At 40.4% G+C, this 18,854-nt stretch overlaps 1 protein-coding gene across 2 annotated transcripts in view; it reads left to right on the forward strand.

Annotated features, from left to right (window-relative positions):
* TSHR (thyroid stimulating hormone receptor) overlaps nt 1–9,554 on the forward strand; it is a 127,356-nt gene extending 117,802 nt beyond the window's left edge. For both annotated transcript variants that reach the window (XM_006206127.4, XM_072963538.1), the window contains 2 exons: nt 4,076–4,264; nt 6,223–9,554. In XM_006206127.4, coding sequence (XP_006206189.1) covers nt 4,076–4,264; nt 6,223–7,636 — 1,603 coding nt within the window. In that variant the 3' untranslated portion in view covers nt 7,637–9,554. The remainder of the gene's footprint in view (nt 1–4,075; nt 4,265–6,222) is intronic.
* The last annotated feature ends 9,300 nt before the right edge of the window (nt 9,555–18,854 follow it).

The following is an 18,854-nucleotide window of genomic DNA, read 5'->3' on the forward strand; positions in this document are numbered from 1 at the left end:
CATGAGATATAAAAAATGTAATGAAGAATGTGATGTATGTAATATAAAACAGTTTACATTTAAACATGCATTTTTTATTGAGTTATAGTCAGTTTACAATGTTGTGTCAATTTCTGGTATACAGCACAATTCTCAGCCATACATGAATATACATATATTCATTTTCATATTCTTTTTCAGCATGAGCTACTACAAGATGTTGAATATATTTCCCTGTTCTATACAGTATAAACTTGTTTATCTATTTTATATATACCAGTCAGTATCTGCAAATCTCAAACTCCCAGTTTATCCTTTCCCACCACCCCCCTCCCCGGCAGCCACAAGTCTGTATTCTATGTCTGTGAGTCTGTTTCTGTTTTATATATAAATTCACTTGTCTCTCTGGTTTTTTTTTTTAAATTTTTTTAGATTCCACATATGAGTGATATCATATGGTATTTTTCTTTCTCTTTTTGGCTTACTTCACTTAGAGTGACATTCTCCAGGGCTATATATTGAAATGCTTATAATTTAAAAATATCCCTTCAACTCCCTATCTACTTCTGTGTCCTTTTGCAGGAAGACATCAGAAAAGAGTTGGCTAGAATTCTAATTTCGCTCCCCTAATCTCTGTTAAATTCTTGCCACCAAAACTGCTCTTTTCAAGGTCATCAGTGACTTCCACAGTTGCTAAATCAAGCGGCCAATTCTTAGTTCGTGTCTCAGAAGCATTTGACTCTGTTGATGACTTTATCTCTGGTTTTTCTCTGCATATCTGATTGCCCTTCCCAGTCTCCTTTTCTGGTTCTTCCTCTTCTTTCCTAATCTCTTGTTGTTGGAGTGCCCTGGGGCTCCACCTTCAATCTTCTTTCTATCTCTATCTTCCTCCATGTCCTTGGTGATCTCATCTACTCATATGGCTTTGCCTAATGCCTGTGATATACCTAAATAGAAATCTCCAAACCAGACAACTCTCTCAAATTCCAGACTTGTAACACACTGTCTACTTGACACAGCCACCTGGATGTCTAATTGACATCTCAAACTTGACCTGTCCAAAACTGGACTCCTGATCATTCCCTCCAAACCTGCTTCACCTGCAGCCTTCCCCATCTCAAGAAATGCAACTCCATTCTTCTAGCTGCAGGCCATAAGTCACGGAGTCATTCTTGACCCCCCTTTCTCTCATACCCTGTATCCTATCCATCAGAAAATACCATTGGTTCTACCTTTTAAATCTATACAAACTCCCACCATTCTCAGCACCTCCACTGCTACCACTGTGGTCCAAGGCACCGTCCTCTCTCTTGTTGGTCTCCATGTTAGCACACCTTGCTCCCTTTGGTTTACTTCCAAAGCAGTAGTCAGATTGATCCTTTTAAAATAACTCAGTTTATACCATTCTTCTGAAGGCTTCTGATCTCATTCTGATGAAAAGACAAAGAACTCCAGCCACATGTGATCTGTCTCCCCAGGACCTCTCTGAGTTCTTCTCCCACATTTCCTACCCACTCCCTATTGTCTCAACTCCAGCCACACTGGCCTCCTTGCTTGTTTAAACATACCAGGTCCACCCTCACCTCAGGGCCTTTGCAATGACTGGTCTCTCTGCCTGGAATGCTCTTCCCCAGATATAAACGGGGCTCTCTCACCTCCTGCAGACCTTCGCTCAATTGTCTCCTCAATGAGGCCTTCCCTGACACCTTCCCCTGTCTCTAATTGTGGCCCTGCCTCTGGGCTCTTCTTCTCCCCCATTCTGTGTTACTCTTCCCCATGGTACTTGTCAGCATCATCTAATATACTATGTGTTTTGCTTTTTCATTGTAATTGTCCCTCTCTCCCCACTAGAATGTAAGCATGAGAAGAGCAGGAATTTCTGCACGTGTCGTCTACTGCTATAGCCCCAGCAGTAACTGTACCTGAGACACAGGAAACAATCAGTCAATACTCATCGAATAAATGTATATCCTGGTTTTAAATTGTTTTAAACAAACAGTTAGACAAACTCAGTGTCTTGAACTTATAGCCTTTAGGCCTTTGTTATTTTCAATTCAGTATTAATAAATTAATTAAACTGCCTTTTAAGCAGTAGATTAATCTTTCTGCTCTTAGACGTATTCCATCTACCTATTTACAGATGTGACTATACATTTATAATGGATCAGCTTCTACATATTGACCTTTGGAAAAGCCCACATTTGTTACAAGCAAACAGAGAAGAGACATGCAATTGCTGCTGAAACATTGGCAAGCTGATTAGTATTTATTTAATTTGCAACTTAATTCATCAAATGTTAGTTGTAAATAATAATAACAAAATATCTCACAAAAAAAGGAAATTTCAGTGTTTGATGTTCAAGTATTTGGTGATTCTAGAGCACATAATTGCTTCTGAAGAGCAATTTGTTCTTCCTGTGACATCAAATATCAGCTGGCTCGTCTTTTTTTTCCTGGCATCATTAAAGTTTGGTGATATTCTTGCCCGGTACATAACCCTGCAGGACGTACCCTCTCCAATTCAGGTCCTGTTACTTTCATTAGACACTTAACTGGAGATGGTTCCCATGACCTAGACGATTAGACTCCAAACTATCTGCCAAGCACAGCTCAGCTGCGGTCTGCTTTGTGAGTAAATACTTGCTAGAGACAAATTCTCATGAAGCCCAGTGCCCAGTGCTTGATGAACTCTTTGTGGAACGTGCCAGAGTCAGTAAGAACGACGGAGGCCTCCAGCTTGAGGGCTTCCATCCATATGGCTGTATTCATGAATGAATTCAGGTCCCTTAACCGCTGATGGCTACTCTCCATAGTCTTCTCACTCTAAAAACAAAATTGAAAAATTTAACTATATTTTAACTATAAGGGAACTATATTTAATACCTTGTAATGACCTTTAATAGAAAAGAATATGAAAAGGAATATATATATATGTATATGTATTAAAGTCACTATGCTGTACACCAGAAATTAACACAACATTGTAAATCAACTATACTTTAATTTAAAAAAATACTCAAGCTTCATGTTTATAAAAATCAAGTAGCAACTTCTTGCAGCCTTGAACCCTGAGAATATAAATCTCAGCTAAGTGTAATTACAATGATATGGAGGAGAAGTTTAAATATTGGAATTCATTTGCTAATCAGTCACTACCAATTACATGAAATATTAAAAATATGGTTATAAAAATAAGGAATATGTAATTAAATATTTAATATTTTAATTGATAAAATATAAAATAAGAGATTTTAGGTTAAATATCTGTAGTCCTATTCAAACTATTATTCAATGCAAATAAAAATGGTGAGCAAGATACGTAACCTGGACTCTGTGGGACTGAAAAAAGAACACAGAATGTCACATTAAAAGCCATGAGTTAATTCTGCTTTAGTAACTAACGCTAATATCTACACTGTCCCCAGCCTCACCCCAACACACATTGTTTTCAGAAGTGACTTGAATCTCATTTCAGATTGTTAGTGTAGATATGGGAGTTTTCTTTCCAGGAATACACTTACAGCCTTCTAAAGAATTTGTGGCAAGACTGTTCTGAGTCATGAATCCACCGTGTAACTGGTTATGACTCCCAAGTTTGGCATCCTTAGGAGAAGATTTTCACATTACTGGTATTGATCCATATCAATGAGCAGTTCATCAATCCTAAAACCCCAGTCCCGAGAGACTGAGAGAAATTTATGTCACTTTGAGCCTATTCAAATTTATTTCTCTTACCTCTTGAGACCCGTCAATAATTGTATGGTGTAGTTTTCCAGAGTAAAATTGACATCCGTCTCTGATTCCAGGAGTTTGCATGTATTGCAATGGGTTATACTGAACTATTACTTGTATTGATAGATACTGGCATTCCAAGCAATAAAAATGGGAGCCCCTTGCAGCGTATCAAATTAGAAGCAAAATCTCCCTCCTTAGACCAGTGGCTGTACGTAAAAAACTCAAGAGCACATATTTACTCTGAGCAGAAGGAATCGTGCTGTCTCCCCATGAATCTCAGCCCTGTTTGACCTTCTGGCCAAGAACTAGAAGGCCCTGGCTGCTCAGCTCTCTCTGAATTACTCTGTTCTCTCCCTCCCAGAGACATCTCTTACACCAGCATTACTGCCCTGCCATCCAAAGGCCTGGAACACCTGAAGGAACTGATAGCCAGAAACACTTGGACTCTGAAGAAACTTCCTCTTTCCTTGAGTTTCCTTCACCTCACACGGGCTGACCTTTCTTATCCGAGCCACTGCTGTGCTTTTAAGAATCAGAAGAAAATCAGAGGGTAAGTGACAGTATCTGGAATAAGTGACAAAAGGCCTTGGTGGAAATTGAATTAATTTCTAGGTTTGGGGAAGAAGCTTTATGGTTTGAAAACCACGTGGAGAAGAATTTGGAAGCATCTGACAGAAACATGAAATCCATGGGACACAATGACTCTATAGGCCAGGAGGCTGCTGAGAAGAATAAGGCCAGAGTCACTGAATCGCAGCAGAGGAGGGGAGGAGATTGGGTGATGACGTAGGAGACACAGGAATGACCAGGTCATGCAGAACCTTCTAGAGATTACACAGATGTGATTTCTGGCCTCCAGACACAACACGTATTTGGTGCCACAACTATGAGGACCAATTCAGGAACAAGGCACGCACTGGGGTTTGTGCCCCAGCTCTGCCACTTCCCAGCTATGTCATTCCAGCTTAACCTCTCACTTAACCTCCCTGAGCCTTCGTCCATGGAGATCATAAATGCTGCCACCTATAGAGGTTTTGAGAAGAGTAAATGAGGAACTGGGTTAAAAACACCTATCACAATGACCTGGAATTTAAGCTCTCAATAAATACTAGCTATAATATGTGTAATTTTATAATCAGGCTGCTAAAGAGGGACGGCCTTCTTTTTCTCTCCGTGCTTTCTCTGAATCTTGTCTTCACCTACACTTTTACTCTGTGTTATTTCCCCCTTTATGTCTCATGCAGTCCCCTGTTCTCTTAACAGCACCTTCATCTATCTCTTACTCCTTCTCTCAGTTTCTACGTATCATCTGCTGGGTGGTTTTCTGCACTCAGACTGGCAGTTGGAAATAAGCTGGGATCTAGCTGTGGAGGCAGAAGCAAACGGGAAAGCTGAATAGTTGTGCAGAGGCCAGTGTGGGCATAACACCTGCAGAAAACTAGGAGTGGGGGGTGGGGATGCTCTGCTGATACCACGCAACCCTTTCCTGAGCAGGAAAGGGCCAGGATGGGCAGGAGGCTTAACTGCACCCCGAGGGCCGGGGCTAGATTTTTCCTTCATCTCCAAGCAGGCTGGGACAGGTAGTCCGTCAGGCATTTTACCCAGAGCTCAACAGACGAATCTGCTCAGCAGCTGAAGCTAGTTAAAGAATCCCATTTGACGTCAGTCTGTTGGGCTAGAAAAAAAAAGAAAGAAAGCTTTCTTCCATAAGCGTGCCTGCACGATAGTGTTCAGATAGTCATTTGTTCAATAAGTCATTTGTCTGGCACCATCCTAACCACCACAAGGACCAGGACAGACAAGAGCCCTCTTGCATCTTGTTTACATCCTAGTAGAGGAAGTCAGAAAAGAAACATCAAAGGAATAAGAAGATATCAGATAGTGCTGTGAGGGAAACATACACAAGGGTCAGACAATTTAAGAAGACGAAGGAAGGCTCTTCTCAGGAAAGAACATTTGTGTTTAAAACGGAGTAATGAGTAGAGGCAGTCATGAGTGTTTTAGGCAAAGGGAGCATGGAGTTCTAAAGCTCTGAATAGGAATAATAATGGTAACAATAACTAACATACACATGGCACTAACAGGTGCTGTTGTAAGAGTTTTAAAATAATAAGCTCATCTAATCCTTTAACAACCCTATAGGAAATAGTTACTCTCACTATCCCATTTTACAAATGAATGAACCAATGTCCATAGACCTTCCCCAGGTGAAACAGCCGGCAAATGGTAGAATCAGGTCCTAACCTAGGCAGACTGGCTCCAGCAGCCATGCTTTTTTTTTTTTTTTTAATCACTGCTATTCTTGAACTGATTGCTGATGAGAGATAAGGGCCAGTGTCCCTGGACCACACTTGGAGAGGGGAGAAACAGGAAATGATGCGGGAGAGACAGGTCTGGCCAGATCATATAAAATCTTGTAGAATTATGTATATCATACTAAGCGGTAAGAGATGTGGGGACCATTAATAGATTTTCAGCAAGTGGTGACTTGTATCTGCTGCCTTGCAGAATCCTTGAGTCTTTAATGTGTAACGAGAGCACTATTCGGAGCCTGCGTCAGAGGAAGTCTGTGAATGCTTTAAATGGTCCCTTCTACCAAGAATATGAAGAGGATCTGGGTGACAGCAGTGCTGGGTACAAGGAAAACTCCAAGTTCCAGGATACCCACAGCAACTCTCATTATTACGTCTTCTTTGAAGAACAAGAGGATGAGATCATCGGTTTTGGCCAAGAGCTCAAAAACCCCCAAGAGGAGACCCTGCAGGCCTTTGACAGCTATTACGACTACACCGTGTGTGGGGACAGCGAAGACATGGTGTGCACTCCCAAGTCGGATGAGTTCAACCCCTGCGAAGACATAATGGGCTACAAGTTCCTAAGAATCGTAGTGTGGTTTGTTAGTCTGCTGGCTCTCCTGGGCAACGTCTTTGTCCTGGTCATCCTCCTCACCAGCCACTACAAACTGACTGTCCCACGCTTTCTCATGTGCAACTTGGCCTTCGCGGACTTCTGCATGGGGATGTATCTGCTCCTCATTGCCTCTGTGGACCTCTACACTCAGTCTGAGTACTATAACCACGCCATTGACTGGCAGACAGGCCCTGGGTGCAACACAGCTGGCTTCTTCACCGTCTTTGCCAGCGAGCTGTCGGTGTATACGCTGACGGTCATCACCCTGGAGCGCTGGCATGCCATCACCTTCGCCATGCGCCTGGACCGGAAGATCCGCCTCAGGCACGCCTGCGCCATCATGGTTGGGGGCTGGGTTTGCTGCTTCCTGCTTGCCCTGTTCCCTTTGGTGGGAATAAGCAGCTATGCGAAGGTCAGCATCTGCCTGCCCATGGACACTGAGACTCCGCTTGCCCTGGCCTATATTATCCTTGTTTTGTTGCTCAACATAGTTGCCTTTATCATCGTCTGCTGCTGTTACGTGAAGATCTACATCACAGTCCGAAATCCCCAGTACAACCCGGGAGACAAAGACACCAAAATTGCCAAAAGGATGGCTGTATTGATCTTCACTGACTTCATGTGCATGGCCCCAATCTCATTCTATGCTCTGTCAGCACTTATGAACAAGCCTCTCATCACTGTGACCAACTCCAAAATCCTGCTGGTTCTCTTCTACCCACTTAACTCCTGTGCCAATCCATTCCTCTATGCCATTTTCACCAAAGCCTTCCAGAGGGATGTATTTATCCTGCTCAGCAAGTTGGGCATCTGTAAACACAAGGCTCAGGTGTACCGGGGTCAGAGAGTTTCTCCAAAGAACGTCACTGGTATTCAGGTCCAAAAGGTAACCCAGGACAGGAGGCAAAATCTCCCCAACATGCAGGATGACTATGAACTGCTTGAAAACTCGCATCTAACCCCAAATAAGCGGGACCAAATCTCAAAAGGGTATGAGCAAACAGCTTTGTAAGCTGACAGCAGTAGGGAACTTAGGCTAGTTTCCTGAACACATACATCGCAACCACTGACACACTCCGCACACAGCTGACCTAACCCTTCTGCAAGTCATGTTCTGTGGGGCAAGAGTTCGTCTCTGAAGAGGGACTAGCATTAATCTAATCATCACCTCCAAGAAGGAAGAGGCCGTATCAGCATGTCTGAGCCCAGGTGATATCAAAGTAATCTATACTCTCTAGAAGATTTGCTTGATGCTAAGTGCAGAGATGACACCATGTAAAATGCTTAATAAATACCAACTGAGCTCATGTTGGCATTGAGCTTTCTCACTTTTATATAGCATTTCATACTAAAGATTCAGCAAATGGCAAATGTTATTAACTTGGTTGGTGACCAAAAGATAAAACGGGCCCCACGTTGGCTCAGTCCAATTTCATGTTCCCTCATGCATCCAAAGAGAGTTTGAGTTCCTTGCAACTGGAAAGTCAAACATGACATCGTGCAAGGAACAGCTATTCTGAGACATGAAGGAAGGGAAAGGCTTAGCTTTGAGTTGTTTTTTTCCAGACTCTGAAACTTAATCATCTCTTCACAAGAATCTACCTGATGTGATCCAACTGTTATGTGTTGTCCTGGAAAAACTGGCAAGATTTCAGCTGCTGTGGCTGAGCAAAGGCCGAATTGCTCTTCTTGGCCAGTCTTCTGGTATTAAAGACGTGAACTCTAGAAAGTATTTCTGAATATCGACAAGTGGGAATTATGAGCAGGGTGCACTAGATCACCTGCTGATTGGTAAAGCAGGCTGGACACCGGTTAACTGTTGGACCTTGGGTGAATTAGTGGGCCTCAGAAGTCTGTAGAAATAAAGGAGCCTGATGGCCGCTTCCAGTTTTAAAGCTCTAAGGTATATCCCATTCCCTCAAAACATACGTTGTCACCAGAAACTGACACCACACTGTAAACTGACTATACTTCAATAAAAATATATATATTACCAAAAAAAAAATACACTGTCGTGACAAAGAGAAAGAAAAACAATAAGGATGCAGAATCGGTTTTTCCTGTCTTATAGAGCTGCCATCTCCTCTTTGGAGCCTAGACATATGACCCAGGAAATTTTGTTTATTTCATTTTTTGGTTATGATGTCTGAACCAGAAATTCTACTGAGTGACCATATTGAGTTGGGTCTTAGTCAGTCATCTAATTACTAGATCTACAGAGCTATGATTATCAGGCCAAAAACAGACTGGCATTTATACAATAGAATAAAAGGTGGTTTTACAAATGCTGGTTATTTGGAATTACTACTTCTCTGTGCAGATTCAAGAAAACATTTAACTTGTCTTCAGGGATTGGTTTCTTTTACTTAGCCATTTCTGACCCACAGTACAATACTAAAGCAATCTTCTCTCTGAACCTGCCAGCTCTTTCCAGCCTTGTTGACCACTGGACATGAAATCTCTATTCCCCAACAGTCCTCCCTTACTTAAAACACGATTTTTACCTATAGATCTACTCTCTAGGTTATCTATCAAGGTAGCCCCTTAATTTCATCCCAAGCAGTGACGGCATTTGCTTCTCAATGCTCAGGAACCACACTATGAATTAAAACCAAACCGTGTATTAAAAGCTTTTGTTGTTTTAAGTCTGTGGAGCAGGGTTAGTAGGCCCAGTGGGTGATATGGTGACCCCAACTCACCTGGAATCTCTCAATAGCCATACCTATTCCTGGTTATTATTGAGACCTGGATGTCTGAGTAGAAGTGATATATACACCGAAAATCATGACTTATCCACCAGTTCACTTGTAACTAATGAAATTAAACAAATGTGTTACTTTTGACATGTGTTTCTCAGCTGTGCCATTTTGAAATATCATGTCCTGATAATTAATATGCTTTATCTTGAGTAGCTGAAATAATGCTTTGGAATCAGTCCTAGAAAAGTAACCTCTACAGGATTGTTGCTAAAACTTGCACTTGCAACATGAAATAAATTTCCTTCCTATGAAATGATTGAAATGATTGTGTTGAGTCCTAAAGTATTGCTTTTTGTAATCTGTGAGCTTCTCTTAGGGCTACCACCATATGTGTTAAAAGTAAAGATGGGAAAAAACTGGCACGTTGGCTAATAAATCTATATTAATAAATAAATCATTGACTACAAATCACTTAAGTGTAACATTGTATCTTGGTTGTAAATGGTCTTTATGTGAAAAAAGTTTACTCTCGGCAAAATGAATTATGATTCATTGACAGGCTATGAATCTAAAAGAAAAAAAAATGATTAGTATTGAGACTAGGAGTTTATATAGTGCTCTAATGAAGATAATAAATCTGAAAGACCTGGTCAGAGTTCAGTTTATCTGGCAACTATCTAAAGATAGACCCAAATACCAACTGAGCTCATACTAGTGATTTCAACTATCTAAAGATAGACCCAAATCAGTGAGGAACAATAGTCTCAGGCCAGTCACAATAGATGTCACAAAATTCATGCCCTAAAGTTCATGCATGTTGTTCAAAGGAGTATCTCTCAAAACACCCTCAAAGTTTGACCCTTGCTCTATTGCTCCATGGCTAACATACTGCATATCAAAAGCAGCCAATTAGAAAAAGAGAGTCTATTACAGGGTAGCACCAGGAGAGTGGCAATAAAGTGAAAGTGAGGGCAAGAAGATGAAACTGGACTCTTAAGAATTAAAGACAGTAACATATTTGAGGATAAATACTCCTTACTGCTTGAACCCTTTGCAGAAATAAAATAGTAGAATGATTCTCATTCTTTCTGAAAACCTAAAGGGACAAGACAAACTTGGTAGCAATGTTTCAAAAGATATAAAAGTTCCAGCTCAGAGTGGTGGACTGAGTCCTGTCATCTCCAACCTTCCTTTTTCAAATTCCACTCAAATAACAGTGAGAAAATATAAAATGGGATCAGGCCAAAACTATATAGTGAACAGGAGAAATGGTACAAACTACAGATCCAAGTCTTTGATGACTTTCTGAAAGATGGAGTCTATGGGCTTGAGCTGGTGGATAACTCAGAGTGGAGAAGCAGAAGTCGACCCAGAACACACTCACAGGATAAAGCTGTAGATGTGGAAGGGTGTGTTCCTCCTTGCAGAGTCCCAAGAGACCTCCCAGCCTGAAGGTCACAAGACTGAGAGGCTAGTTAGGGTAATTAACTGCAAGCGCTTCTCACTTGACCCTTCTCACTTCATTCAGTTAGAACAACCAACACATTCAGTGTTTGTCCCAAGCTGAAATCAAGAAACTGATCTTAAAGAAAGTGAATGATTAGTGTAGCTAGGGCTAAGTTCCTGGTCTAGGGCAGGGGGCAGGAAACATGAATCCAGCCCACTTCCCACCCTCGCATCATATAGTGAAGTCTGGTCACTGACACAAAGGGATCAACATCAGTGCCCAGGGAAAGGCGCCTTGCGGGGAAAAGAGCCATACCATCTGCCGACATGAACCATTCTCATTCTTTATTCAAAAATAGAAGTGAACCACCAGAATCATCAAACATTTGAGAAAGATGAACTGCATATCAATAGCACAAAAAAAGACCAAATAGAACAAGCAGAACATTTCTCCAGAAAAGACAGTTTAGAAACAGAGTATTATTTTATAATTTCTAATTAGTAACATCAGAGAAATTTCAGAAAACATTAAGCCCCAAAACAATAGAAAGCTACCATTAAAAAAAAAACAATAAAAAATCAGAAAGAGTTTAGGCAAATTTAAAACGAGATTGCCAAAGCAAGAGCTCTAATGGAAGGACTGGCAGTTAAAGGAGAGGAAATCTAGAATATTGAACAAATAATTAAAGATGTGAAATATCTGACAAAAGTTGAAAGATAAAGAGGATCAAAGTCCAACATATGCCTAATAGGAATTCTAGAGAAAACATAGAAAATGAAGTAACTGGGGCAACAGAAGAAGGAAAAGTTCTTGAGCTGGTAAAGACTGACAGTCTCTCATTAGGACTAAGCAAGTCTTCGTGAAAAGGACTCATCACGTACAACAGTCCATGTAAACTGTCAAGATATCTAAAGTAAAGGAGAAATCTAAAATGACTGAGAGCAAATCAAGAAACAAAGAGATAGAAAATCAGGTATTATAAAGAATTAACAATCAGAGTGACTTTAACTTCCAGTTAACAATACTATGTTAGAATACAATGGAGCAACACTTTCAATGCTTTGGGGAAAAAAATTTTAAATCCAGGCTCCTAGGGTGGGGGTAGGGGTATAGCTCAAATGATAGATAGAGTGCATGCTTAGCATGCACAAGGTCCTGAGTTCAATCCCCAGTAGCTCCATCAAAAAAAAAAAAAAGTAATAATAAATAAATAGACCTAATGACCTCCCCACCCCCCCCAAAAAAAAAAAATCCAGGCTCCTATAACCAGCCGAATTTTCACCCACGTGTAAGGACAAAATATTGACATGTTTATATTTCAAGTATTTGCAAAGTTTACTTATGTTAGACAAATATCCAAAACTTGGAAATAAGCCAAAAAGATAACTTATTTTTTGTGTGTTTTCAGTGCAGTGCCAGGCTTGACTTCCTATTATCCAGGCTATTTTATAGCTCTGTGAGGACAGAGGTTAACTTGTCCAGAGTATTTTTTTCTGATAGAGATTCAACTAACTTCTGCATGGTTTATGGCCCCACTGGACATTAACCAGTTTAGTATCGAACTCAGCAGTTAACCCTATCACTTAGAATTCCTTATAGATGCCTAACTTCTTAAGTGCTTTTTTGGGCCAGTTTTAATAATTTGCTGATTTCTTCATCAGATTTTAAGTTAAATCTTTATATTTGCAGGAGTCATTTTTTAACTTTATCCGTATCTTCCATCTGAATAATTATTTGAAGTGATATTTCAGATATGATGTAATTTCCTTCTCAGTGGATCATAACAGACTGCTGGTTTTACAGTTAATGATTTTGTGTTCAATGCTGTAAGCATTTTTAATTAAATTACATGACTCACTTAAACTTACCAATAGAATATAAATATTACAAACCTTGACAAGTCAAAGTAATAGTATTGCTGACAAAAGTCAGGGGTGGAAGGGGAAAGAGAGGAAAAGGACATGGCAAAGGAGCTAATTTGCTTTCTTACAGGATAAGAGGAGGGAAGGAAGACTGCCAACAGTTAATAAAATAAGAAATAGAAGTTTGTTTTCTAAGGTTATAAAGCCAACCAGTTGAAAAGAATTAAAATTAATACTGGTCATGAAATTTTAAGGCTAGGAGATTATGCTAAGTCAATTAATTTCCTAATCTTCCTATGTGCAGACAAAAAGATATATTGTCTAAATATCTATAGCTCAAAAAACAGGTATATATAACAGAAATACAATAATATATATAACAGAAATATAATAATAACCACTGGAAGAACTAAAATCAGAAAATGGCTAAAAGTGGTTTTCTCAAGAGATTGAGACTAAGGATTGAGTACTGTTATGAACTGAATTGAATCCCCCTCCAAATTCATAGGTTGAAGCCCTCACCCCCAAAGTGACTATATTGGGAATAAGACCTTTATGGAGGTAATTAGTGTTAAATGAGGTCACAAGGGTAAGGCCCTAATCCCATTGGGCTGGTGTCCTCACTAGAAGAAGAAGAGACACTGAGATATTTTGCCTTCTCATGCACACACAGAGTCACGTGAGGACACAGTGAGGAGGTGGCCATCGGCAAGCCAGGAAGAGAGCCATCCATGCCCAAACTGAATCTGCCAGCACCTCAGACTTGGACTTCGAGCCTCCAGAACTATGAGAAAATTAATTTCTGTTGTTCAAGCCACCCAGGAGGTGGTATTTTCTTATGGTAGCCCAAGCTGACTAGTACGGATGAGAACTTTTCAACTGGTACTCCTCTGTACTGCTAATTTTTTTTTATCATGTGCATACTTTTTAAAGACATTAGAATGAAAATTACTATAATTAATAATGTTTTAAGATAATTAACGATTAAAGATGTGGCATTTAAAGACAGGTGCAGAATGGCTAATTTTATCAGATAGTTATTATGTCTTTACAGCAGTAAGCAGTGGGAGGCAGATAACACACTGAAGGTCATGCGAACAGTCATCTACCCATTGTGAAATTTGGATTTTTTTAGGATGTGACAAAGCTAAGCCATGAGGCTTAAACTGCTTACTTTGCAGCAATTTTTGGTAAGCTGAACACTTAGGAAGGTGAAATTCCTTTAGAATGAATTCTACTGGACAGCCTAACCATATTAAATCAGAATTTGTTTCCCTTAAATGCATTGCCATAAGTTGCAAAGGGAAAATTAAGCAACTAATTGTTATCTGTAATATGAGTTTATTAAATAAAAAGTAAAAACTCTAAACAAAGTAGAGACACCAACATTGTACAAACAACTTCAGTTTCATCGCCCACATAGTATAATTTCAGAATCTGTTTTAGGGTGCTCGCTTTGGCAACACTTGTACTAGAACCTGTTTTAGGAATTTAAGAATATTTGGGAATATTCTGTTTCATTTATTGAAGTATTTTTGATGGAGGGGGCTTAGAAAGGTGAGGGACAATTGCTCTTTGACAGTACACAATAAAAATTTAATTGTATCTCAGCACGGGGGCCTCAGTCTTACAAAACCACAACATGATTCTTGGTAGCCCATTTTGGGGGGATTAGAGTCACAATGCACTACAGAAATAGCTCAGACATTTGGAAACCATGGAATGATGTATTAATAATTCACCTTAATGGGATATAAACAAAGGAGTCTAGTCATTAAGAAGCTTAAAATAAAAAACAGTACTACAGATCTGCCCTTAGATGGGGAGTATTTTGACAAAAGCCTATTTATGACTTATTCCTGTGACTCAGGTTTCTTTCACCACAGGCCCTGCAATTTAAGGACTAACCCCAAAGGGAGTTGCAAAACAGTCCGACAGAGGCTCAGTACTCCAGGAGGCTTTTCAAGTTTCTCAGCAAGGGCCATATTAAACAGATGAGGTAAAAGTTGGAGAAAAACAAGACTAGTTTCATCCCTGTTTCGTTTCAGCAAATCCCAGGTTTAAATTTTATCACATTCCACCTCAGTTCCCCGGACACCATGTGGGGAAGACTTCTGGGATGACAGTGGACATATTTAGATATTGTCAAACGAGATACTGGCGAATGATTTATGGATCCTGGGATTTGTCATTAGTAACAAATTAGAACCATTCTGGTCTACTTGCTCTCGATATTTCTCTGACTTCTCCAAGTGTTCTTTAAGCACTCGGACAGAAGAGGAGCTAAGGGAAGTATTAATAGCTTCAGCAAATGTTGGAGAAATGAGATACCTCGACCAGCCGATGCCGTGGTCCAAACGAAAGAGGAGAGGCCTGACACCATACCTGTTTTCACCATCTGCAGGCCAGCTCGGGAGAAAGGGAAAAAGTGAGCGCACCTCTGGCACTCACAGGTCTTCCGAGACTCCAACTTGCTACTTGGTTTCATTTTAATCAGCACACTTGAGCCACTAGGGGGAGCAACAGTTGGAGGAAATTAAACCATTTTCTTCTGCTTCTTTAACTGTTGGACCATCCAGCCTAAGTGGTACCTGTGAATTCTTTCCAAACCCACTCACCCTGCAACCACACCCCATCTTCCATCTAGAAACCCTTAACCTACACCAACCTTTCCATCCTGTCCTAGTCCAAATACCCTCTTTAACCTATCCATTCTGTTCTAACCCCTCCACATCCTAAAAATATCATTTCTATGGCCCTCATGCCACCATCAAAAAGAGGAAAGGGACCTATATGCTGCATCTAGGGCATATTCAGAAACTTTTCAAGAATCATCATCAAAGGCTGCTGATGGAGACAGTGAGGAAGTGCGGAGAATAGTAGTAGGAGTGGTTCAACGTTCAGGATTAAAGATGGTAATTATCTATAAGGAAAAAAAGGCATAGCTGGTGCTATCATTTGTCTCAGGTGAAAGGAAATGCAGGGGCTAAGAATTTTATGTTTATATGGTTGCCACTTAGAGTAATTGCTCAGTGATGTCCACTGTTTCTGCAGAAATATTCTTTAACTTTTTCATAAGTTAATAACAACCATAACAAAATCAGTGGTTGGACGAATGGTCCAGAAACATCTAATCCACATGTTTGCTTTAAGGTTCTACTGAATGAACTTTCTCAAACATGCCTGAGGCAATCCTCAGCTTTGTCTTATACAAGGTACTCTTAAGGTACTAAGAGTCAGTCTAATGGAAATGATAATTAAGTGAAAAACAAAAAAGCTCAATTTGTTTATTTATTCAAAGTTTGAGCAAAGAGAGACACCAACAGGCTGGAAAGTCAGTGGATCATCTAATGTTGGTCTTAATTCCACAGAAATACATGGAAACTGCTTTTGAAAAATCGCTGCAAAGAACTTAATAACGATTCCTAGGACTTTGGCTTTTCAGTTACAAAGTCCCCTGGGAGCTGTCAACTAAGTGTTAAACGGAAACTTAGAAGTTGACAATCACTGATTTGTTTCCTCAGGATGCATTTCCTCTGAGTTCACTAAGAAGGAAGGGGAGGGAAAGTGGAGAAGTTGGCATTAGCCTTAACATATAGAAATATTTTTCAAAGGAAGAATCATCATTGACTTTGGGTAATAAAATTACTGGGAAATAGGTTAATGATGATAGCTCTAAGGTCAATAGAATGCTATCAAATGCCTCTATTATGAGGAAATTTAGTTAAAAGGAAAATTAAGGCATCAGCTCAGTCTCTTTAATAGAATTGGGTCATGCAATTTATCACAAAAGAAAAAGTCCTAAATTCTAGACGACAAATAAAATTGTCAAACATCAAAAACTTTTTATAGCTAGTTGCTAGTTATTCTAACTAAATTTGAGTATTTTATGTTGTCTCTGTGTATTATACACCTTGTATAATTATTACAGACAAGGATGCCCATTTTCTAGTAAATGAAGTACAGACTTTCCTCTTTGAGTTACTGTAAAATAATAAAGTTAGTGCCTTTGCATTCTCCCCATCTGTCAGTACCTTCATCACCATACAGACATGCCACTGTTTGTCCCAGGCTTTTTAAAAATCTCTTCTTGACGCCACTTCTCTACCATTACTCTTTTTGGCTTGTTTGTCACAAAACTTGAAAACAAACAAAAAAAGTGTTGCCTTTACTCAGTGTTGCAAATTGCTTCCTTCCCATTCTCTGTTAAACCTACTCAAACTAGGTTTTCAATCCCATGGAAACCAATCTCATTAAGGTGTTTCATGAATCCACATTACTAAATCCAATGGTCAGTTTTCAGTCCTCATGTTACTTGACCAATAACATGCAGTACTTGATACAACTGTTCACTTCCTACTACTCATTGACGCCTTTTCTTCCCTTTGCTTCCAGGACACCACGCTACGCTGGTTTTCCCCTTACTTCACTGACTGCTCTTTCTCGATGGCCTTTGAATCAGCCTCTCAATGTCATGATACCGTGGGTTTCAGTCCCTGAGTCTTTTGCCTCTTCTATCCACACTTATTCCCTAGGTGATCTCATACAGTCACAGGGCTTTAAATACTGTCTATGTGTGATGATATCTCCAGATCAGACCTTTCTCCAAACTCCAGATGGATATCCATCTGCCTCCTTACCAACTCCACTTAATGTCTAATAGGTATCCAAAAGTCAACAAGCCCAAAACTAAACTCCTAACCTTCTACCCCAAAAGCCTCTTCACCTACAGCCTTCCCCATCTCAGTTGATGGCAAATCCTTCAAGGTGCTCAGACCAAAATCTTGAAGTCTTCCTTGATTCTCCTCTTTCTCTCACACATCACATCCAGATCATCAACAAGCCTTTTTGGCTTAACCTTCAAAATGTATTTAGAACATGACCACTTCTTAGACTTTCACTGCTATCATCCTGGTCTGGATTACCAACATCTCTTTTTCTTGAATTATTAAATGGTCTCCATTGTTCTTCTCTTGCCCCCTACAATCTATTAAGGGGTTGACAAACCGCTAGCTACTGGCCAAATTGGGCCCACTGCCCGGTTTTGTAACATCCTAAGGGCTAAACCAGCTATCCTGGTTATTGTTTTTTTTTTTGCTTGCTTTTGGGGGTGGGTTGGGGAAGTATTTAGGTTTATTTACTTATTTTTAATGGAGGTACTGGGGATTGAACCCAGGACCTCATGCACGCTAAGCATTCACTCTGCCACTCAGCTATACCCTCCCCTGCAACTATCCTGATTTTTTAAAAAATCACAAGATGAAGAATATTTTTAGACAGATAAAAGTTGCATGAAATTCAGATTTTGTTATCCATAGATATAGTTTTAATGGATCACAGCCATGCTCAGTCATTACATATTGTCTGTGGCTACTTCCATGCTACATCAGCAGAGCTGAGTGGCTGTGAGAGAAACTACATAGTCCAAGTCTAAAATGTTTACTCTCTGCCTCTTTACAGAACAATCTGCCAACCTTTATCAATCTGTATCCCAACAGATCAGCTTGAGTGGTCCTTTTAACACTTAGATTAGACTAGGTCATCCCTCTGCATAAAGTCTCTAAGTGGCTCCCCAGTTCTCTCAGAGCAAAAGCCTTACCACAGCCAACACGGCCCGTATAACCTGGCCCCCAATGCCTCACTGCTTTCATCTCCTACAACTCTCCTCCTTGTTGACTGTATTCCAGCTGCTCTCCTTTCCTGCTATTCCTTCATCCCACCAACAGACTCCTTCACCAGGCCCTTGGCATTGACTCATCACTGTCTAGAATGCTTTTAAATCCTTTGAGCAGGCCAGCTATCTCCTGACAGCATCTTCATTAATTCAAGAAGACTGAAACCAGATCATGGAGGCTCTTGCATGCCAGATGTAAAGTTTGCCCTCCACCCAGTAGACAGTGGAGCATATCAAGGCTCTTAGCATAGAGTTCACACCAAACTTGCTCACATCCTGGCACTCTGAGAATATAATTGTACTGCATGCACACAAGGAAAATGGATGAGGCAGCTCTCAGCCAGAGGAAGCCAACAGAGAGGCTCTGGCTGCCCCATACCTCAGCCAGCATCCCAAAGGGTTAAGCAGTTCAACAAGGAGAAACACTTGCAACATAGTCCAGACGGATTAGTTGTGAAGTTCTGCTTAGAGCCCCAGCTCCATCTGCACAGGAGTCTCCTCCCTGGAGCTCTCCCCTAAGTCACTGACCTCAGGCAGGGTCTGGTTTC

This window comes from Vicugna pacos, chromosome 6, assembly GCF_048564905.1.
Source record: "Vicugna pacos chromosome 6, VicPac4, whole genome shotgun sequence".
Taxonomy (NCBI): domain Eukaryota; kingdom Metazoa; phylum Chordata; class Mammalia; order Artiodactyla; family Camelidae; genus Vicugna; species Vicugna pacos.